Source organism: Oncorhynchus mykiss, chromosome 25 (genome assembly GCF_057628025.1).
Source record: "Oncorhynchus mykiss isolate SJ-2025 chromosome 25, ASM5762802v1, whole genome shotgun sequence".
Classification (NCBI taxonomy): Eukaryota; Metazoa; Chordata; class Actinopteri; order Salmoniformes; family Salmonidae; genus Oncorhynchus; species Oncorhynchus mykiss.
Genome location: NC_143046.1, coordinates 92,569,747 through 92,594,000, shown reverse-complemented (window position 1 = coordinate 92,594,000; position 24,254 = coordinate 92,569,747). Strand labels below are relative to the sequence as shown.

General features: G+C 46.0%; 1 protein-coding gene across 1 annotated transcript in view; it reads left to right on the top strand.

Annotated features, from left to right (window-relative positions):
• The window catches only part of atrn (attractin), a 238,845-nt gene that overhangs the window by 45,364 nt on the left and 169,227 nt on the right, over positions 1 to 24,254 (top strand). The window contains 5 exon segments of the mRNA XM_090221488.1: positions 5,259 to 5,427; positions 9,597 to 9,687; positions 11,490 to 11,739; positions 13,480 to 13,663; positions 17,880 to 18,034. Coding sequence (XP_090077614.1) covers positions 5,259 to 5,427; positions 9,597 to 9,687; positions 11,490 to 11,739; positions 13,480 to 13,663; positions 17,880 to 18,034 — 849 coding nt within the window.

Sequence of the window (24,254 nt, the reverse complement as noted above, 5' to 3'; positions counted from 1 at the left end):
ATAATACTAATGAATGTAGTCTATAATACCAGCTGTATCTATAATACTAAGCAATGTAGTCTATAACACTAATGAATGTAGTCTATAATACCAGCTGTATATATAATACTAATGAATGTAGTCTATAATACCAGCTGTATCTATAATACTAAGGAATGTAGTCTATAACACTAATGAATGTAGTCTATAATACCAGCTGTATATATAATACTAAGGAATGTAGTCTATAATACCAGCTGTATCTATAATACTAAGGAATGTGGTCTATAGTATTAATACCAGCTGTATCTATAACACTAAGGAATGTAGTCTATAATACCAGCTGTATCTATAATACTAAGGAATGTAGTCTATAATACCAGCTGTATATATAATACTAAGGAATGTGGTCTATAATACCAGCTGTATCTATAATACCAGCTGTATCTATAATACTAAGGAATGTGGTCTATAATACCAGCTATATCTATAATACCAGCTGTATATATAATACTAATGAATGTAGTCTATAATACTAAGGAATGTAGTCTATAATACTAAGGAATGTGGTCTATAGTAATAATACCAGCTGTATCTATAATACCAGCTGTATCTATAATACCAGCTGTATCTATAATACTAAGGAATGTAGTCTATAATGCCAGCTGTATCTATAATACTAAGGAATGTAGTCTATAATACCAGCTGTATCTATAATACTAAGGAATGTAGTCTATAATACCAGCTGTATCTATAATACTAATGAATGTAGTCTATAATACCAGCTGTATCTGTAATACTAAGGAATGTAGTCTATAATACCAGCTGTATCTGTAATACTAAGGAATGTGGTCTATAGTACCAGCTGTATCTATAATACTAATGAATGTGGTCTATAGTAATAATACCAGCTGTATCTATAATACTAATGAATGTAGTCTATAATACCAGCTGTATCTATAATACTAATGAATGTAGTCTATAATACCAGCTGTATCTATAACACTAAGGAATATAGTCTATAATACCAGCTGTATCTATAACACTAAGGAATGTAGTCTATAATACCAGCTGTATCTATAATACTAATGAATGTAGTCTATAATACCAGCTGTATCTATAACACTAAGGAATATAGTCTATAATACCAGCTGTATCTATAATACTAAGGAATGTGGTCTATAGTAATAATACCAGCTGTATCTAAAATACCAGCTGTATCTATAATACTACGGAATGTAGTCTATAGTAATACTACCAGCTGTATCGATAATACCAGCTGTATCTATAATACTAAGGAATGTAGTCTATAATACCAGCTGTATCTATAACACTAATGAATGTAGTCTATAGTACCAGCTGTATCTATAATACTAAGGAATGTAGTCTATAATACCAGCTGTATCTATAATACTAATGAATGTAGTCTAATACCAGCTGTATCTATAACACTAATGAATGTAGTCTATAATACCAGCTGTATCTATAATACTAAGGAATGTGGTCTATAGTAATAATACCAGCTGTATCTATAATACTAATGAATGTAGTCTATAATACCAGCTGTATCTATAACACTAATGAATGTAGTCTATAATACCAGCTGTATCTATAACACTAAGGAATGTAGTCTATAATACCAGCTGTATCTATAATACTAAGGAATGTAGTCTATAGTAATAATACCAGCTGTATCTATAATACTAAGGAATGTAGTCTATAATACCAGCTGTATCTATAATACTAATGAATGTAGTCTATAATACCAGCTGTATCTATAACACTAAGGAATATAGTCTATAATACCAGCTGTATCTATAATACTAAGGAATGTGGTCTATAGTAATAATACCAGCTGTATCTAAAATACCAGCTGTATCTATAATACTACGGAATGTAGTCTATAGTAATACTACCAGCTGTATCGATAATACCAGCTGTATCTATAATACTAAGGAATGTAGTCTATAATACCAGCTGTATCTATAACACTAATGAATGTAGTCTATAGTAATAATACCAGCTGTATCTATAATACTAATGAATGTAGTCTATAATACCAGCTGTATCTATAATACTAATGAATGTAGTCTATAATACCAGCTGTATCTATAACACTAAGGAATGTAGTCTATAATACCAGCTGTATCTATAATACTAAGGAATGTAGTCTATAATACTAAGGAATGTAGTCTATAATACCAGCTGTATATATAATACTAAGGAATGTAGTCTATAATACCAGCTGTATCTATAACACTAAGGAATGTAGTCTATAGTAATACTACCAGCTGTATCTATAATACTAATGAATGTAGTCTATAATGCCAGCTGTATCTATAATACCAGCTGTATCTATAATACTAAGGAATGTAGTCTATAATACCAGCTGTATCTATAACACTAATGAATGTAGTCTATAGTACCAGCTGTATCTATAATACTAAGGAATGTAGTCTATAATACCAGCTGTATCTATAATACTAAGGAATGTAGTCTATAATACCAGCTGTATCTATAACACTAATGAATGTAGTCTATAATACCAGCTGTATCTATAATACTAATGAATGTAGTCTATAATACCAGCTGTATCTATAATACTAAGGAATGTAGTCTATAATACCATCTGTATCTATAACACTAAGGAATGTGGTGTATAATACTAATGAATGTAGTCATTAGTAATACCAGTGTTTCCTTCTTAATATAATCTTTTCATGCTTGCTACCTTTTCTGTTCCAAAGACATTCTCCGATGTTGTCCCCAGTCTTATTCATATTCTCCTATACTATACCCCTGTTGTTTTGGTTTCTCTCCTTTTCCGTTCCTCTTCCGTAGTGTTCCGTTGCATTCCTCAGCGTCAGCCGTGTAATTTGTGTCATTAACCTACCTGGCTACCAGGCTTCCACGGCTCCTACCTTTTTAATTTCCTATTTTCTAGACTCACTTGTAAAATCATGGCGCCGTAACTAGACAACAGAAGACTGGAGAGATGTTATAACCTGTTTCTGACTCTGTCACGGTGTCGTAACTAGACAACAGAAGACTGGAGAGATGTTATAACCTGTTTCTGACTCTGTCACGGTGTCGTAACTAGACAACAGAAGACTGGAGAGATGTTATAACCTGTTTCTGACTCTGTCACGGTGTCGTAACTAGACAACAGAAGACTGGAGAGATGTTATAACCTGTTTCTGACTCTGTCACGGTGTCGTAACTAGACAACAGAAGACTGGAGAGATGTTATAACCTGTTTCTGACTCTGTCACGGTGTCGTAACTAGACAACTAGACAACAGAAGACTGGAGAGATGTTATAACCTGTTTCTGACTCTGTCACGGTGTCGTAACTAGACAACAGAAGACTGGAGAGATGTTATAACCTGTTTCTGACTCTGTCACGGTGTCGTAACTAGACAACAGAATACTGGAGAGATGTTATAACCTGTTTCTGACTCTGTCACGGTGTCGTAACTAGACAACAGAAGACTGGAGAGATGTTATAACCTGTTTCTGACTCTGTCACGGTGTCGTAACTAGACAACAGAAGACTGGAGAGATGTTATAACCTGTTTCTGACTCTGTCACGGTGTCGTAACTAGACAACAGAAGACTGGAGAGATGTTATAACCATCTGTAGGCGTATTGAGGCTGTAAGACTCCACATGGACTAACCTAAAGGGCCGTAAAACTAGCTGTCAGTCAGGTGTTTCATTGTCAATATGTGACTCACTAGCTCAATTTCAGGCCCATGTAGCAACATTTAAATTATGTAGAGACTCAGAGCTAGGGAATGGTGTATCATACACAGTAAAAGTGGTGAAAGTAGTAGCCTACAATAAGGGAAAAACCCCAGGTAAAAATACCCTTTATCTAGTCCTTGGCCTTTATCCAAATCTGACTTTAGTGCAGGTCATGTTGTTGTTCACATTACTGCCTCTGGTAAACACACACACTGTAAAAGCTATGTTTATTTGTCACATGCACAGGATACAGAAGGAGTAAACGGTACAGTGAAATGGTTAGTTGCCTAGCAGCAATATCAACAACAAAACGTGTCCAGATACAAATCATTTATAATTATTAGATGATGCTTACCCAGACACACTACATTACCCAGAACCACTACTTTACCCAGAACCACTACTTTACCCAGACACACTACTTTACCCAGACACACTACATTACCCAGAACCACTACTTTACCCAGAACCACTACTTTACCCAGACACACTACTTTACCCAGACACACTACTTTACCCAGACACACTACTTTACCCAGACACACTACTTTACCCAGACACACTACTTTACCCAGACACACTACTTTACCCAGACACACTACTTTACCCAGACACACTACATTACCCAGACACACTACATTACCCAGAACCACTACTTTACCCAGAACCACTACTTTACCCAGACACACTACTTTACCCAGACACACTACTTTACCCAGACACACTACTTTACCCAGACACACTACTTTACCCAGACACACTACTTTACCCAGACACACTACTTTACCCAGACACACTACTTTACCCAGACACACTACATTACCCAGACACACTACATTACCCAGACACACTACATTACCCAGACACACTACTTTACCCAGACCCCCTACTTTACCCAGACACACTACATTACCCAGACACACTACATTACCCAGAACCACTACATTACCCAGAACCACTACATTACCCAGACACACTACATTACCCAGACACACTACATTACCCAGACACACTACATTACCCATACACACTACATTACCCAGACACACTTGTCTAAATTGATGGGGCATGTGAAATAAATACTATAATCCCCCCCAGCCACATCTATTTTAGTGGATGGGTCACTACTGTCTAGACATGTACACATGTTCATGACGTTCAATAGAATGCTAAGTGGATTTACAGATAAAATACACGTTTGTTATTTAGACACATGAAAGTTCACGTGTTCCAGAAGGTATTTTTGCCCCAAAATGCATTTTGATAAAACAAAAAAATATTAGTGACGTGTGACGTAGGCCCAGCTTCCTGAAACCACTCGCATATTCAGATCAAGTTAAATTCACTGAGTTTTTAGGCTTACCTTAGATGATTCTCCTGGCAATAGATGGTGTCTGCAAAATAACTACAATTAAAGACCGACAGAGATCCAAGAACACACAATAAAAGTGGACAAAAATAACTTGTATTTTCCTGTGAAGTGTGTGAAGACCAATAAGGGAGTCAGACTCTTGAAATCTTCTCTCCCCAACAGGTCCAGACTGCTCTGTGTCCGTCCCGGCCAACTCTTCATTCTGGCAGCGGGAAGAATACCCTGAGCCGGGGCTGGCCAGGGCTTCCCACAAGGCCGTAGTGGATCAGGGGGTCATGTGGGTCATCGGGGGTTATGTTTTCAACTCCTCAGACTACCAGATGGTCAAAGCGTAAGTATTGGACAACATTACATCACATATTAGCTAACTACTGTGTGTATATTAAATACCAGCCGTCTACCAAGGACAATTGTCCCTTTCCGTCTTGAAGGATTTTTTACTGTCGAAATGCGCTTTTAAATGAATAGTTAGTAGTTCCAGATTTGGGCAATGAAGCCCATTTAATACTTACCCAAAGTCAGATGAATTCATGGATCCCATTTTGAAGGAAGTTGTTAACTAGCGGTAACGCAATTGCTAACTAGCATTAGCACGGTGACTGGAAGTCTATGGGATTAGCTAGCATGCTGTTCTCATAGACTTCTAAGCATTGCACTAATGCTAGTTAGCAATGGCTCGCAAAACTACCTGCAAGTTGGGGGAAGTAGAAAAAGGGCTTAACCCTGCGAGACCCAAGGTTGCCAAAAATGCAATGCTGTCTAAATTTCATCCTGTACATGACCCTCCAGCATGACAATGCCACCAGCCATACTGCTCGTTCTGTGCGTGATTTCCTGCAAGACAGGAATGTCAGTGTCCTGTCATGGCCAGCAAAGAGCCCGGATCTCAATCCCATTGAGCATGTCTGGTATCTGTTGGATCGGAGGGTGAGGGCTAGGGCCATTCCTCCCAGAAATGTCCGGGAACTTGCAGGTGCCTTGGTGGAAGAGTGGAGTAACATCTCAGAGCAAGTGGCACATCTGGTGCAGTCCATGAGGTGGAGATGCACTGCATTACTTAATGCAGCTGGTGGCCACACTGAATATTTAGACTTAGGGATGCCACCCGTTAGATAAAATACCGAACGGTTCCATATTTCACTGAAATAATAAACGTTTGTTTTTCAAAATGATAGTTTCCGGATTCGACCATATTAATGACCAAAGGCTCGTATATCTGTGTGTTATTATGTTATAATTAAGTCTGATTTGATATTTGATAGAGCAGTCTGACTGAGCAGCAGCAGGCCCGTAATCATTCATTCAAACAGCACTTTTGTGCGTTTTGCCAGCAGCTCGTCGCAATGCTTCAAGCATTGCGCTGTTTATGACTTCAAGCCAATCAACTCCCGAGACGAGGCTGGTGTAACCGATGTGAAATGGCTAGCTAGTTAGCTGGGTGTGCGCTAATACTGTTTCAAACGTCACTCCCTTTTAGATTTGGAGTAGTTATTCCCCTTGCGCTGCAAGGGCCGCGGCTTTTGTGGAGCGATGGGTAACGATGCTTCGAGTGTGGCTTTTGTCAATGTATTGCTGGTTCGAGCCCAGGTAGGGGCGAGGAGGGGGACGGAAGCTATACTGTTACACTGGCAATACTAAAGTGCCTATAAGAACATCCAATAGTCAAAGGTATATGAAATACAAATGGTATAGAGAGAAATAGTCCTATAAATACTATATTAACTACAACCTAAATCCTCTTACCTGGGAATATTGAAGTCTCATGTTAAAAGGAACCACCAGCTTTCATATGTTCTCATGTTCTGAGCAAGGAACTGAAACGTTAGCTTTCTTACATGGCACATATTGCACTTTTACTTCCTTCTCCAACACTGTGTTTTTACATTATTTAAACCAAATTGAACATGTTTCATTATTTACTTGAGGCTAAATTGATTTTATTGATGTATTATATTAAGTTAAAATAAGTGTTCATTCAGTATTGTTGTAATTGTCATTATTACAAATAAAAAAATAAAAAATTGTCCGATTAATCGGTATCGGCGTTGAAAAACCATAATTGTTCGACCTCTACTCTGTACTGAGGTTTTGCCTGTTTGATTGCTTTACGGAGTGTTTGTACTCTAACATATTACAAGTCACCATGTCGCGGTTAAATGCGGCGGTCTGCTCTTTCAATTTTGTGCAAATGGTGTCATCTATCCACGTTTTTTGTAGCTGTTGGCTATATGTTGCTAATACCAGAGTGGGTATATAATATCTGTTTTTACAGACAAAACAGTAGTGTCTAAAATGCGATGGAAAGCCATTGAAGTGTTTTATTCGGTGCATGGTAATCTTTACGTCATCACGCCATCACGCCTTTTATCCAAGTCCGTTTGATGGAGTCACCCCTCTGGTGGGTAAATGTGTGAATATCACCCCTCTGGTGGGTAAATGTGTGAATATCACCCCTCTGGTGGGTAAATGTGTGAATATCACCCCTCTGGTGGGTAAATGTGTGAATATCACCCCTCTGGTGGGTAAATGTGTGAATATCACCCCTCTGGTGGGTAAATGTGTGAATATCACCCCTCTGGTGGGTAAATGTGTGAATATCACCCCTCTGGTGGGTAAATGTGTGAATATCACCCCTCTGGTGGGTAAATGTGTGAATATCACCCCTCTGGTGGGTAAATGTGTGAATATCACCCCTCTGGTGGGTAAATGTGTGAATATCACCCCTCTGGTGGGTAAATGTGTGAATATCACCCCTCTGGTGGGTAAATGTGTGAATATCACCCCTCTGGTGGGTAAATGTGTGAATATCACCCCTCTGGTGGGTAAATGTGTGAATATCACCCCTCTGGTGGGTAAATGTGTGAATATCACCCCTCTGGTGGGTAAATGTTTGAAAATCAACTAGATGAAACCTGTTGAAACCCGATGGTTTCCAGAAAATTGTTCCTCAAACTTGAAATTCAAACATTATTTATTATTATTATTTTCATAATTAGAGGCTTATTACAATTATTATTATTTTTTTTTCATTTTGATCTATGCTTGGGTCTCAGGGTTGGGTCTCAGGGTTGGGTCTCAGGGTTGGGTCTCAGGGTTGGGTCTCAGGGTTGGGTCTCAGGGTTGGGTCTCAGGGTTGGGTCTCAGGGTTGGGTCTCAGGGTTGGATCTATGCTTGGGTCTCAGGGTTGGGTCTCAGGGTTGGGTCTCAGGGTTGGATCTATGCTTGGGTCTCAGGGTTGGGTCTCAGGGTTGGGTCTCAGGGTTGGGTCTCAGGGTTGGGTCTCAGGGTTGGATCTATGCTTGGGTCTCAGGGTTAACTGCCAAAATCTCACATTATCCCTTTAAGATTAGAGTGACAAGTTGCACTGTACACTACAGTTTATTAGGTACACCACCCTGTTTACCAAAAATGGATCACTCCTACAGACAGTGAGTCACGTGTCCGTGGCTTGCTATATAAAGCCGGCAGACAGGCATCAAGGCATTCAGTTACTGTTGGATTGAACATTAGAATGGGCAGAACGAGTGACCTAAGCGACGCTCAGCGGTAGGATCGTCGGTGTCATGGACGTCGGATCCAGTATCTCAGAAACAGTCGCCCTCCTGGGCTTTTCACGCACCACAGTGTCTAGGATTTCCCAGAGAACAAACAAAACACATCCGGGCAACGGGAAGTCCTATGGATGAAAACAGCTTGTTGATGAGAGAGCTCGAAGCAGAATGACAAGAATTGTGCAAGCTAACAGGCGGGCAACAAACAGATAAATAACGGAGCAGTACAACAGCGGTGTGCAGAACGGCATCTCGGAACACACAACTCGTCGGTCCTTGTCACCGATTGGCTATTGCAGCAGACGACCACACAGGGTTCCACTCCTATCAGCTAACAACAATGAGAAGAGGCTCCGGTCGACATGTGATCACCAACGCTGGACAACTGAGGAGTGGAAAAACATGGCTTGGTCCGACGAATCTTGGTTCCTGTTGCGTCATGGTGATGACAGTCAGGATCTGGCGTAAGCAGCACGGACCTCTTGCCCCCAGCAGATGCTAACTCAATGGAGAATCTTATTTTAGTCCAGGATTATGCTTCATTTGTGTCCATGAAATTAACCCATAATGTAACCAAGCCCTACTTGGCCCACCTTGGTCTGGCCTACCTGGTCCTGTCCTACCTGGGTCTGACCTACCTGGTCCTGGCCTACCTGGGTCTGACCTACCTGGTCCTGACCTACCTGGTCCTGACCTACCTGGTCCTGACCTACCTGGGTCTGACCTACCTGGTCCTGACCTACCTGGTCCTGGCCTACCTGGGTCTGACCTACCTGGTCCTGGCCTACCTGGTCCTGGCCTACCTGGTCCTGGCCTACCTGGGTCTGACCTACCTGGTCCTGGCCTACCTGGGTCTGACCTACCTGGTCTTGCCGTTGATGCTCAGTGGTCCTGATCTTCTCTCTCTCTCTCTCTCTCTCTCTCTCTCTCTCTCTCTCTCTCCTCCCAGGTATAACCTCAGCTCCCATCACTGGCTGTCTCTCAACCGCTCTGTCAACTCCGTCATGGGACGATACGGACACTCTTTGGCACTACATGAGGTATGGGCTCTAGGGACATAGTTGTTCATCCGTAGTAATATTGACAAAGTACTATTTCGTTGTCAATAGTAGAATACTCTGTAGAATACACTTTCGCTAGCTTTGTCAGAAGCTTGACCTTTGGTCCTGACCTCAAACAACATCAATTCCCTAAGAATCTGTTTCACCCTGCGGTAGGTGGCTTGTTAGTGCTCCTTCTCACCGTAATGTGTTGTGAGATGTCAGCTATGTGTAGTGATGTCAGCTATGTGTAGTGATGTCAGCTATGTGAGATGTCAGCTATGTGTAGTGATGTCAGCTATGTGTTGTGAGATGTCAGCTAACCTCTTGTTGTTGTCTGTTGTGTAGTGAGACCTAAGATTTTGCCATCTGTCCTTCTCCGTAATGTCATATTATAACTTGTCATAACCTGTCCTCCCTAACATCCTGTTCCCCCTCTTTAACATCCTCTTCCCCCTCTCTAACATCCTGTTCCTCCTCTCTAACATCCTGTTCCCCCTCTCTAACGTCCTGTTCCTCCTCTCTAACGTCCTGTTCCTCCTCTCTAACGTCCTGTTCCTCCTGTCCTAACGTCCTGTTCCTCCTCTCTAACGTCCTGTTCCTCCTCTCTAACGTCCTGTTCCTCCTCTCTAACGTCCTGTTCCTCCTCTCTAACGTCCTGTTCCTCCTCTCTAACGTCCTGTTCCTCCTCTCTAACGTCCTGTTCCTCCTCTCTAACGTCCTGTTCCTCCTCTCTAACGTCCTGTTCCTCCTCTCTAACGTCCTGTTCCTCCTGTCCTAACGTCCTGTTCCTCCTCTCTAACGTCCTGTTCCTCCTCTCTAACGTCCTGTTCCTCCTCTCTAACGTCCTGTTCCTCCTCTCTAACGTCCTGTTCCTCCTCTCTAACGTCCTGTTCCTCCTCTCTAACATCCTGTTCCTCCTCTCTAACGTCCTGTTCCTCCTCTCTAACGTCCTGTTCCTCCTCTCTAACGTCCTGTTCCTCCTGTCCTAACGTCCTGTTCCTCCTCTCTAACGTCCTGTTCCTCCTCTCTAACGTCCTGTTCCTCCTCTCTAACGTCCTGTTCCTCCTCTCTAACGTCCTGTTCCTCCTGTCCTAACGTCCTGTTCCTCCTGTCCTAACGTCCTGTTCCTCCTCTCTAACGTCCTGTTCCTCTTCTCTAACGTCCTGTTCCTCCTCTCTATCGTCATGTTCCTCCTCTCTAACGTCCTGTTCCTTCTCTCTAACGTCCTGTTCCTCCTCTCTAACGTCCTGTTCCTCCTCTCTAACGTCCTGTTCCTCCTGTCCTAACGTCCTGTTCCTCCTCTCTAACGTCCTGTTCCTCCTCTCTAACGTCCTGTTCCTCCTCTCTAACGTCCTGTTCCTCCTCTCTAACGTCCTGTTCCTCCTCTCTAACGTCCTGTTCCTCCTCTCTAACGTCCTGTTCCTCCTCTCTAACGTCCTGTTCCTCCTCTCTAACGTCCTGTTCCTCCTGTCCTAACGTCCTGTTCCTCCTCTCTAACGTCCTGTTCCTCCTCTCTAACGTCCTGTTCCTCCTCTCTAACGTCCTGTTCCTCCTCTCTAACGTCCTGTTCCTCCTGTCCTAACGTCCTGTTCCTCCTGTCCTAACGTCCTGTTCCTCCTCTCTAACGTCCTGTTCCTCCTGTCCTAACGTCCTGTTCCTCCTCTCTAACGTCCTGTTCCTCCTGTCCTAACGTCCTGTTCCTCCTCTCTAACGTCCTGTTCCTCCTCTCTAACGTCCTGTTCCTCCTCTCTAACGTCCTGTTCCTCCTCTCTAACGTCCTGTTCCTCCTCTAAACCCAGGGAAAGATCTACATGTACGGAGGGAAGATAGACTCTACTGGCAACGTGACCAGCCAGCTGTGGGTGTTCCACATCCAGAACCAGACCTGGGTGTCCCTCTCTGCCCGAGCCCAGGAACAGTGGGCCGTGGTGGGACACTCTGCCCACGTAGTGCCCCCCCTATTGGAGGGGGGTAGTCCAGTCATGTTGGTGCTGTTCGGACACTGTCCTCTATACGGGTACATCAGCCAGGTGCAGGAGTACAACTTTGGTGAGCGTGACCGTATGGTGTTCCTGTATTCATTTCCTGTAGATCCTGTAGATTTCCCAGCTCCCTATAAACAGATTGTATATTGTTGTTCTTAACCCCCCTGTTATGAAGTATCATTACATAGACACTATATATACAAAAGTACGTGGAGACCCCTTCAAATTAGTGGATTCGGCTTTTTCAGCCACACCTGTTGCTGACAGGTGTATACAATTGAGTGAGAGAGGCAGTAGGGATGACCAGGGATGTTCTCTGTTTAGTGAGTCCTCCAGATCAGAGGCAGTGGGGATGACCAGGGATGTTCTCTGTTTAGTGAGTCCTCCAGATCAGAGGCAGTAGGGATGACCAGGGATGTTCTCTGTTTAGTGAGTCCTCCAGATCAGAGGCAGTAGTGATGACCAGGGATGTTCTCTGTTTAGTGAGTCCTCAAGATCAGAGGCAGTGGGGATGACCAGGGATGTTCTCTGTTTAGTGAGTCCTCCAGATCAGAGGCAGTAGGGATGACCAGGGATGTTCTCTGTTTAGTGAGTCTACCAGATCAGAGGCAGTAAAGATGACCAGGGATGTTCTCTGTTTAGTGAGTCCTCCAGATCAGAGGCAGTAGGGATGACCAGGGATGTTCTCTGTTTAGTGAGTCCTCCAGATCAGAGGCAGTGGGGATGACCAGGGATGTTCTCTGTTTAGTGAGTCCTCCGGATCAGAGGCAGTAGGGATGACCAGGGATATTCTCTGTTTAGTGAGTCCTCCAGATCAGAGGCAGTAGGGAGGACCAGGGATGTTATCTGTTTAGTGAGTCCTCCAGATCAGAGGCAGTAGGGATGACCAGGGATGTTCTCTGTTTAGTGAGTCCTCCAGATCAGAGGCAGTAGGGATGACCAGGGATGTTCTGTGTTTAGTGAGTCCTCCAGATCAGAGGCAGTAGGGATGACCAGGGATGTTCTCTGTTTAGTGAGTCCTCCAGATCAGAGGCAGTAGGGAGGACCAGGGATGTTCTCTGTTTAGTGAGTCCTCCAGATCAGAGGCAGTGGGGATGACCAGGGATGTTCTCTGTTTAGTGAGTCCTCCAGATCAGAGCCAGTAGGGATGACCAGGGATGTTCTCTGTTTAGTGATTCCTCCAGATCAGAGGCAGTAAAGATGACCAGGGATGTAACCGATCCTAACCCATACCTGACTATACACAGCCATAAACAACCCTAACCCATACCTGACTATACACAACCTTAACCGACCCATACCTGACTATACACAGCCATAACCGACCCTAACCCATACCTGACTAGACACAGCCATAACCGACCCTAACCCATACCTGACTACACAGCCATAACCGACCCATACCTGACTATACACAGCATTAAACGACCCATACCTGACTAGACACAGCCATAACCGACCCTAACCCATACCTGACTATACACAGCCATAACCGACCCTAACCCATACCTGACTAGACACAGCCATAACCAACCCTAACCCATACCTGACTATACACAGCCATAACCGACCCTAACCCATACCTGACTATACACAGCCATAACCGACCCTAACCCATACCTGACTATACACAGCCATAACCAACCCATACCTGACTATTCACAGCCATAACCGACCCTAACCCATACCTGACTACACACAGCCATAACCAACCCATACCTGACTATTCACAGCCATAACCGACCCTAACCCATACCTGACTACACACAGCCATAACCAACCCTAACCCTCTGTTCTGCTCCAGCTAGGAACACGTGGCGTGCCGTGGTTACAGATGGAGCCCTGGTGCAGGGAGGGTACGGCCACAGCAGTGTATTTGACCCCTCCTCCCGAGCCATCTACATTCACGGAGGGTACAAGGCCTTCAGCGCTAACAAGTACGGCCTGTCTGGAGACCTGTACAAGTACGACGTGGACCGCAGCCGATGGTGAGTAGAGCCTGGAGGGTAGAGCCTGGAGGGTAGAGCCTGGAGGGTAGAGCCTGGAGGGTAGAGCCTGGAGACGAGAGCCTGGAGAGTAGAGCCTGGAGAGTAGAGCCTGGAGAGTAGAGCAGAGTAGAGCCTGGAGGGTAGAGCAGAGTAGAGTCTGGAGTGTAGAGCAGAGTAGAGCCTGGAGGGTAGAGCAAAGTAGAGCCTGGAGGGTATAGCAGAGTAGAGCCTGGAGGGTAGAGCAGAGTGGAGCTTGGAGGGTAGAGCCTAGAGGGCAGAGCCTGAGGGTAGAGCAGAGTAGAGCCTGGAGGGTAGAGCAGTGTAGAGCCTGGAGGGTAGAGCAGTGTAGAGCCTGGAGGGTAGAGCAGAGTAGAGCCTGGAGGGTAGAGCAGAGTAGAGCCTGGAGGGTAGGGCCTGGAGAGTAGAGTAGAGCCTGGAGGGTAGAGCAGAGTAGAGCCTGGAGGGTAGAGCAGAGTAGGGCCTGGAGGGTAGAGCAGAGTAGGGCCTGGAGGGTAGAGCAGAGTAGGGCCTGGAGGGTAGAGCAGAGTAGGGCCTGGAGGGTAGAGCCTGGAGACGAGAGCCTGGAGACGAGAGCCTGGAGAGTAGAGCCTGGAGACGAGAGCCTGGAGGGTAGAGCAGAGTAGAGCCTGGAGGGTAGAGCCTGGAGAGTAGAGCAGAGTAGAGCCTGGAGGGTAGAGCCTGGAGGGTAGAGCAGAGTAGAGCCTGGAGGGTAGAGTAGAGCCTGGAGGGTAGAGCAGAGTAGAGCCTGGAGGGTAGAGCAGAGTAGAGCCTGGAGGGTAGAGCAGAGTAGGGCCTGGAGGGTAGAGCAGAGTAGGGCCTGGAGGGTAGAGCAGAGTAGAGCCTGGAGACGAGAGCCTGGAGACGAGAGCCTGGAGACGAGAGCCTGGAGAGTAGCGCAGAGTAGAGCCTGGAGGGTAGAGCAGAGTAGAGCCTGGAGGGTAGAGTAGAGTAGAGCTTGGAGAGTAGAGCCTGGAGAGTAGAGCAGAGTAGAGCCTGGAGGGTAGAGCAGAGTAGAGCCTGGAGGGTAGGGCCTGGAGGGTAGAGCCTGGAGACGAGTGCCTGGAGACGAGTGCCTGGAGACGAGTGCCTGGAGACGAGTGCCTGGAGACGAGAGCCTGGAGACGAGAGCCTGGAGACGAGAGCCTGGAGAGTAGAGCAGAGTAGAGTCTGGAGTGTAGATCCTGGAGGGTAGAGCAGAGTAGAGCAGAGTAGAGCCTGGAGGGTAGAGCCTGGAGAGTAGAGCCTGGAGGGTAGCGCCTGGAGGGTAGCGCCTGGAGGGTAGAGCCTGGAGGGTAGAGCCTGGAGAGTAGAGCAGAGTAGGGCCTGGATGGTAGAGCCTGGAGAGTAGAGCAGAGTAGGGCCTGGAGGGTAGAGCAGAGTAGAGCCTAGAGAGTAGAGCAGAGTAGAGCCTGGAGGGGAGGGTAGAGTAGAGCCTGGAGGGTAGAGCAGAGTAGAGCCTGGAGGGTAGAGCAGAGTAGAGCCTGGAGGGGAGGGTAGAGCAGAGTAGAGCCTGGAGGGGAGGGTAGAGCAGAGTAGAGCCTGGAGGGGAGGGTAGAGCAGAGTAGAGCCTGGAGGGGAGGGTAGAGCAGAGTAGAGCCTGGAGGGTAGAGCAGAGGAGAGCCTGGAGAGGAGAGCCTGGAGAGGAGAGCCTGGAGAGGAGAGCCTGGAGAGGAGAGCCTGGAGGGGAGAGCAGAGTAGAGCCTGGAGGGAACACTGGTAGAACCTGAACACTGAGTGTTCCGTTTAACAGATTTCAGAGAAGGCCCCTTTCCAGGTTGTGTGTATTACGTCTAGCCTCCATTTTACTACTACTACTACTTCTACTACTACTACTACTACTACTACTACTACTACTGCTACTGCTGCTGCTACTGCTACTACTACTGCTACTACTACTACTACTACTGCTACTACTACTACTACTGCTACTACTACTACTACTACTACTACTACTGCTACTGCTGCTGCTACTGCTACTACTGCTGCTACTACTACTACTGCTGCTACTACTGCTGCTACTACTACTACTACTACTACTACTACTACTACTACTACTGCTACTACTACTACTGCTACTACTACTACTACTACTACTACTACTACTACTACTACTACTACTACTACTACTACTGCTGCTACTACTACTACTACTGCTGCTACTACCACTACTGCTACTGCTACCACTACTACTACTAGTAGTACTACTACTACTACTACCACTACTACTACTACTACCACTACTACTACTACTACTACTACTACTACCACTACCACCACTACTACTACTACTACTACCACTACTACTACTACTACTACTACTACTACCACTACCACCACTACTACTACCACTACTACCACTACTACTACCACTATTACTACTACTACCACTACCACTACTACCACTATTACTACTACTACTACCACTACTACCACCACTATTACTACTACTACTACCACTACTACTACTACTACCACTACTACTACTACTACTACTACCACTACTACCACTACTACCACCACTACTACTACCACTATTACTACTACTACTACTACTACTACTACCACTATTACTACTACTACTACCACTACTACTACTACTACTACTACCACTACTACCACTACTACCACCACTACTACTACCACTATTACTACTACTACTACCACTACTACTACCACTATTACTACTACTACTACCACTACTACTACCACTATTACTACTACTACTACCACTAGTAGTACCCTGATCCCGAGCGACTAACATGGATGTTCTAATAGTGTGAATATGCCCTGTTGAAACACCCATGTTAACAGTAATCTGCTCTCTACAGTGTTTAACTGACCTCATGATAACATATTGTCTACGCAGAGTACTAGAGCAGAGTAGGGCCTACTAGAGCAGAGTAGGGCCTGGAGGGTAGAGGAGAGGAGAGCCTGGAGAGGAGAGCCTGGAGAGGAGAGCCTGGAGGGGAGAGCAGAGTAGAGCCTGGAGGGAACACTGGTAGAACCTGAACACTGAGTGTTCCGTTTAACAGATTTCAGAGAAGGCCCCTTTCCAGGTTGTGTGTATTACGTCTAGCCTCCATTTTACTACTACTACTACTACTACTACTACTACTACCACTAGTAGTACCCTGATCCCGAGCGACTAACATGGATGTTCTAATAGTGTGAATATGCCCTGTTGAAACACCCATGTTAACAGTAATCTGCTCTCTACAGTGTTTAACTGACCTCATGATAACATATTGTCTATGCTCTAGTAACCACCATTGCAGTACATGCATCATACTCTGTGTAGGTATTATGGTTTGTTAGGATGAATGTACCTGGTGGTGTTGGTACTGGGTGTATTTAGAATGACAACCTGTTCCCAACATAGGGCACTACTTTAGACCAGGATCCATAGGGAATAGGGCACTACTTTAGACCAGGACCCGTAGGGAATAGGGCACTACTTTAGACCAGGACCCATAGGGAATAGGGCACTACTTTAGACCAGGACCCATAGGGAATAGGGCACTACTTTAGACCAGGACCCATGGGGAATAGGGCACTCCTTTAGACCAGGACCCATAGGGAATAGGGCACTACTTTAGACCAGGACCCATAGGGAATAGGGCACTACTTTAGACCAGGACCCATAGGGAATAGGGCACTACTTTAGACCAGGACCCGTAGGGAATAGGGCACTACTTTAGACCAGGGCCCGTAGGGAATAGGGCACTACTTTAGACCAGGGCCCGTAGGGAATAGGGCACTACTTTAGACCAGGGCCCGTAGGGAATAGGGCACTACTTTAGACCAGGGCCCATAGGGAATAGGGCACTACTTTAGACCAGGGCCCGTAGGGAATAGGGCACTACTTTAGACCAGGGCCCGTAGGGAATAGGGCACTACTTTAGACCAGGGTCCATAGGGAATAGGGCACTACTTTAGACCAGGGTCCGTAGGGAATAGGGCACTACTTTAGACCAGGGCCCGTAGGGAATAGGGCACTACTTTAGACCAGGACCCATAGGGAATAGGGCACTACTTTAGACCAGGGCCCGTAGGGAATAGGGCACTACTTTAGACCAGGACCCATAGGGAATAGGGCACTACTTTAGACCAGGGCCCATAGGGAATAGGGTGCCATTTGGGATGCTGATTTGTTTGTGTCCTGCTGATGTTCTCCATGATTCTGTATGTTCTCCAGGACGGTTCTAAAGGACAGCGGGTTCTTCCGGTACCTCCACACGGCGGTCATCGTTAGCGGAACCATGCTGGTGTTTGGAGGAAACACTCACAACGACACGTCCATGAGCCACGGAGCCAAGTGCTTCTCCTCGGACTTCATGGCCTATGACCTGGGTACGTGACTGCCTTACGACAGCCTTATGACTGCTTATAACATTCTTATGACACTCATAAACATTCATAGATACTTCATTTGTTTTGGTTGAACAGCATCATGACCACTCATAAACATTAATAACAACAGCTATATTTTATGTCAGTTTAAAGTTAGTTAGTTCATTAAAAGAACAGCTGAGACTGATCTCTTGAAAGGAGCTAAGATGGCTGCCAGACCTTGCATCCCAAATGGCACCCTATTCCCTATATAACGCACTACTTTTGACCAGAGCTTATGGGTAGTGCATAGAATAGCACACAAGTCTAGTATTTCTATATGTATTTATCGTTGTGAAGCGCTCGTAAACAAGCCATTTCAGGGTAAAGTTTACACCCATTGTATTCGGCACATGTTACAAATACATTTTGACTTAAATTACGGTACTAGTACAGTAGATCCTCTTCCTCCTATCCTCAGTTGCTTCGGGAGGAGATCAGGCCCAGGGCCGTGAGCTTTGTAATGAGCTAATAGGACACTATGGTATTGAAGGGCGTGCTGTAGTCGATGAACAGCGTCCTCACGTAAGCATTCCTTTTGTCCAGGTGGGTGAGGGCAGTGGTGCCATGGCGATTGCGTCGTCCGTGGATCTGTCAAGGCGGTAGGCGAATTGGAGAGGGTGGAGTGTGTCGGAGGGAGGTGATGTGGTCTTTGACTAGCCTCTTGAAGCACTTGATGATGAAGGAAGTGAGTGTTACTGGTCAGTAGTCATTCAGTTCAGTTTCTTTCCCTTCCACGGGCGGGGGGACGATGGTGAACATCCTGAAGCAGGTGGGGACAACGGCCTGGGACAGGGTGAGATTGAGAATGTCAGAACACAACAGCCAGCTGGACGACAGCATTGTGAGGGTATAAATGACTTTCAGACGTCCTCAGTGGAGACAGAGTGTGTAGCCAACGTTGTCTCCTCAGCAGATCAGGGTCATTGTGTTGTCTCCTCAGCAGATCAGGGTCATTGTGTTGTCTCCTCAGCAGATCAGAGTCACTATGTTGTCTCCTCAGCAGATCAGGGTCATTGTGTTGTCTCCTCAGCAGATCAGGGTCATTGTGTTGTCTCCTCAGTAGATCAGGGTCATTGTGTTGTCTCCTCTGCAGATCAGGGTCATTATGTTGTCTCTACAGATCAGGGTCATTGTGTTGTCTCCTCTGCAGATCAGGGTCATTGTGTTGTCTCCTCGGCAGTTCAGAGTCATTGTGTTGTCTCCTCTGCAGATCAGAGTCATTGTGTTGTCTCCTCTGCAGATCAGAGTCATTGTTGTCTCCTCAGCAGATCAAGGTCATTGTGTTGTCTCCTCAGCAGATCAGGGTCATTGTGTTGTCTCCTCAGCAAATCAGGGTCATTGTGTTGTCTCCTCAGCAGATCAGGGTCATTGTGTTGTCTCCTCAGCAGATCAGGGTCATTGTGTTGTCTCCTCTGCAGATCAGAGTCATTGTGTTGTCTCCTCAGCAGATCCAAGTCATTGTGTTGTCCCCTCAGCAGATCAAGGTCATTGTGTTGTCTCCTCTGCAGATCAGAGTCATTGTATTGTCTCCTCTGCAGATCAAGGTCATTGTGTTGTCTCCTCAGCAGATCAGGGCCATTGTGTTGTCTCCTCAGCAGATCAGGGTCATTGTGTTGTCTCCTCAGCAGATCAGTCATTGTGTTGTCTCCTCAGCAGATCAGGGTCATTGTGTTGTCTCCTCAGCAGATCAGAGTCATTGTGTTGTCTCCTCGGCAGATCAGAGTCATTGTGTTGTCTCCTCAGCAGATCAGGGTCATTGTGTTGTCTCCTCGGCAGATCAGGGTCATTGTGTTGTCTCCTCGGCAGATCAGAGTCATTGTGTTGTCTCCTCTGCAGATCAGAGTCATTGTGTTGTCTCCTCTGCAGATCAGAGTCATTGTTGTCTCCTCAGCAGATCAAGGTCATTGTGTTGTCTCCTCAGCAGATCAGGGTCATTGTGTTGTCTCCTCAGCAGATCAGGGTCATTGTGTTGTCTCCTCAGTAGATCAGGGTCATTGTGTTGTCTCCTCTGCAGATCAGAGTCATTGTGTTGTCTCCTCTGCAGATCAGTCATTGTGTTGTCTCCTCAGCAGATCAAGGTCATTGTGTTGTCTCCTCAGCAGATCAGTCATTGTATTGTCTCCTCTGCAGATCAGAGTCATTGTGTTGTCTCCTCAGCAGATCAGGGTCATTGTGTTGTCTCCTCAGCAGATCAAGGTCATTGTGTTGTCTCCTCAGCAGATCAGGGCCATTGTGTTGTCTCCTCAGCAGATCAGGGTCATTGTGTTGTCTCCTCAGCAGATCAGTCATTGTGTTGTCTCCTCAGCAGATCAGGGTCATTGTGTTGTCTCCTCAGCAGATCAGAGTCATTGTGTTGTCTCCTCGGCAGATCAGAGTCATTGTGTTGTCTCCTCAGCAGATCAGAGTCATTGTGTTGTCTCCTCTGCAGATCAGAGTCATTGTATTGTCTCCTCTGCAGATCAGAGTCATTGTGTTGTCTCCTCTGCAGATCAGTCATTGTGTTGTCTCCTCAGCAGATCAAGGTCATTGTGTTGTCTCCTCAGCAGATCAGTCATTGTGTTGTCTCCTCAGCAGATCCGAGTCATTGTGTTGTCTCCTCAGCAGATCAGGGTCATTGTGTTGTCTCCTCAGCAGATCAGGGTCATTGTGTTGTCTCCTCAGCAGATCAGTCATTGTGTTGTCTCCTCAGCAGATCAAGGTCATTGTGTTGTCTCCTCAGCAGATCAGGGTCATTGTGTTGTCTCCTCAGCAGATCAGGGTCATTGTGTTGTCTCCTCAGCAGATCAGGGTCATTGTGTTGTCTCCTCGGCAGATCAGGGTCATTGTGTTGTCTCCTCGGCAGATCAGAGTCATTGTGTTGTCTCCTCTGCAGATCAGAGTCATTGTGTTGTCTCCTCTGCAGATCAGAGTCATTGTTGTCTCCTCAGCAGATCAAGGTCATTGTGTTGTCTCCTCAGCAGATCAGGGTCATTGTGTTGTCTCCTCAGCAGATCAGGGTCATTGTGTTGTCTCCTCAGCAGATCAGGGTCATTGTGTTGTCTCCTCTGCAGATCAGAGTCATTGTGTTGTCTCCTCTGCAGATCAGTCATTGTGTTGTCTCCTCAGCAGATCAAGGTCATTGTGTTGTCTCCTCAGCAGATCAGTCATTGTGTTGTCTCCTCTGCAGATCAGTCATTGTGTTGTCTCCTCAGCAGATCAAGCTCATTGTGTTGTCTCCTCAGCAGATCAGTCATTGTGTTGTCTCCTCAGCAGATCAGTCATTGTGTTGTCTCCTCAGCAGATCAGGGTCATTGTGTTGTCTCCTCGGCAGATCAGGGTCATTGTGTTGTCTCCTCGGCAGATCAGAGTCATTGTGTTGTCTCCTCTGCAGATCAGAGTCATTGTGTTGTCTCCTCTGCAGATCAGAGTCATTGTGTTGTCTCCTCTGCAGATCAGAGTCATTGTGTTGACTCCTCAGCAGATCAAGGTCATTGTGTTGTCTCCTCAGCAGATTAGGGTCATTGTGTTGTCTCCTCAGCAGATCAAGGTCATTGTGTTGTCTCCTCAGCAGATCAGGGTCATTGTGTTGTCTCCTCAGCAGATCAGGGTCATTGTGTTGTCTCCTCAGCAGATCAGTTCCATTGTGTTGTCTCCTCAGCAGATCAGGGCCATTGTGTTGTCTCCTCAGCAGATCAGGGTCATTGTGTTGTCTCCTCAGCAGATCAGTCATTGTGTTGTCTCCTCAGCAGATCAGGGTCATTGTGTTGTCTCCTCAGCAGATCAGGGTCATTGTGTTGTCTCCTCGGCAGATCAGAGTCATTGTGTTGTCTCCTCTGCAGATCAGGGTCATTGTGTTGTCTCCTCTGCAGATCAGTCATTGTGTTGTCTCCTCAGCAGATCAAGGTCATTGTGTTGTCTCCTCGGCAGATCAGAGTCATTGTGTTGTCTCCTCTGCAGATCAGAGTCATTGTGTTGTCTCCTCTGCAGATCAGAGTCATTGTGTTGACTCCTCAGCAGATCAAGGTCATTGTGTTGTCTCCTCAGCAGATCAGGGTCATTGTGTTGTCTCCTCAGCAGATCAGGGTCATTGTGTTGTCTCCTCAGCAGATCAGGGTCATTGTGTTGTCTCCTCAGCAGATCAGGGTCATTGTGTTGTCTCCTCAGCAGATCAGTTCCATTGTGTTGTCTCCTCAGCAGATCAGGGCCATTGTGTTGTCTCCTCAGCAGATCAGGGTCATTGTGTTGTCTCCTCAGCAGATCAGTCATTGTGTTGTCTCCTCAGCAGATCAGGGTCATTGTGTTGTCTCCTCAGCAGATCAGGGTCATTGTGTTGTCTCCTCGGCAGATCAGAGTCATTGTGTTGTCTCCTCTGCAGATCAGGGTCATTGTGTTGTCTCCTCTGCAGATCAGTCATTGTGTTGTCTCCTCAGCAGATCAAGGTCATTGTGTTGTCTCCTCAGCAGATCAGGGTCATTGTGCTGTCTCCTCAGCAGATCAGGGTCATTGTGTTGTCTTCTCAGCAGATCAGGGTCATTGTGTTGTCTCCTCAGCAGATCAGGGTCATTGTGTTGTCTCCTCAGCAGATCAGGGTCATTGTGTTGTCTCCTCAGCAGATCAGGGTTATTGTGTTGTCTCCTTGGCAGATCAGGGTCATTGTGTTGTCTCCTCGGCAGATCAGAGTCATTGTGTTGTCTCCTCTGCAGATCAGAGTCATTGCGTTGTCTCCTCTGCAGATCATAGTCATTGTGTTGTCTCCTCTGCAGATCAGAGTCATTGTGTTGTCTCCTCTGCAGATCAGTCATTGTGTTGTCTCCTCAGCAGATCAAGGTCATTGTGTTGTCTCCTCAGCAGATCAGGGTCATTGTGTTGTCTCCTCATCAGATCAGGGTCATTGTGTTGTCTCCTCAGCAGATCAGGGTCATTGTGTTGTCTCCTCAGCAGATCAGGGTCATTGTGTTGTCTCCTCAGCAGATCAGGGTCATTGTGTTGTCTCCTCAGCAGATCAGGGTCATTGTGTTGTCTCCTCAGCAGATCAGGGTCATTGTGTTGTCTCCTCAGCAGATCAGTCATTGTGTTGTCTCCTCAGCAGATCAGGGTCATTGTGTTGTCTCCTCGGCAGATCAGGGTCATTGTGTTGTCTCCTCAGCAGATCAGTCATTGTGTTGTCTCCTCAGCAGATCAGGGTCATTGTGTTGTCTCCTCAGCAGATCAGGGTCATTGTGTTGTCTACTCAGCAGATCAGGGTCATTGTGTTGTCTACTCAGCAGATCAGGGTCATTGTGTTGTCTCCTCAGCAGATCAGGGTCATTGTGTTGTCTCCTCAGCAGATCAGGGTCATTGTGTTGTCTCCTCAGCAGATCAGGGTCATTGTGTTGTCTCCTCAGCAGATCAGAGTCATTGTGTTGTCTCCTCAGCAGATCAGGGTCATTGTGCTGTCTCCTCAGCAGATCAGGGTCATTGTGTTGTCTTCTCAGCAGATCAGGGTCATTGTGTTGTCTCCTCAGCAGATCAGGGTCATTGTGTTGTCTCCTCAGCAGATCAGGGTCATTGTGTTGTCTCCTCAGCAGATCAGTCATTGTGTTGTCTCCTCAGCAGATCAGGGTTATTGTGTTGTCTCCTCGGCAGATCAGGGTCATTGTGTTGTCTCCTCGGCAGATCAGAGTCATTGTGTTGTCTCCTCTGCAGATCAGAGTCATTGCGTTGTCTCCTCTGCAGATCATAGTCATTGTGTTGTCTCCTCTGCAGATCAGATTCATTGTGTTGTCTCCTCTGCAGATCAGTCATTGTGTTGTCTCCTCAGCAGATCAAGGTCATTGTGTTGTCTCCTCAGAAGATCAGGGTCATTGTGTTGTCTCCTCAGCAGATCAGAGTCATTGTGTTGTCTCCTCAGCAGATCAGGGTCATTGTGTTGTCTCCTCGGCAGATCAGGGTCATTGTGTTGTCTCCTCGGCAGATCAGAGTCATTGTGTTGTCTCCTCTGCAGATCAGAGTCATTGCGTTGTCTCCTCTGCAGATCATAGTCATTGTATTGTCTCCTCTGCAGATCAGAGTCATTGTGTTGTCTCCTCTGCAGATCAGTCATTGTTTTGTCTCCTCTGCAGATCAGTCATTGTGTTGTCTCCTCAGCAGATCAAGGTCATTGTGTTGTCTCCTCAGCAGATCAGGGTCATTGTGTTGTCTCCTCAGCAGATCAGGGTCA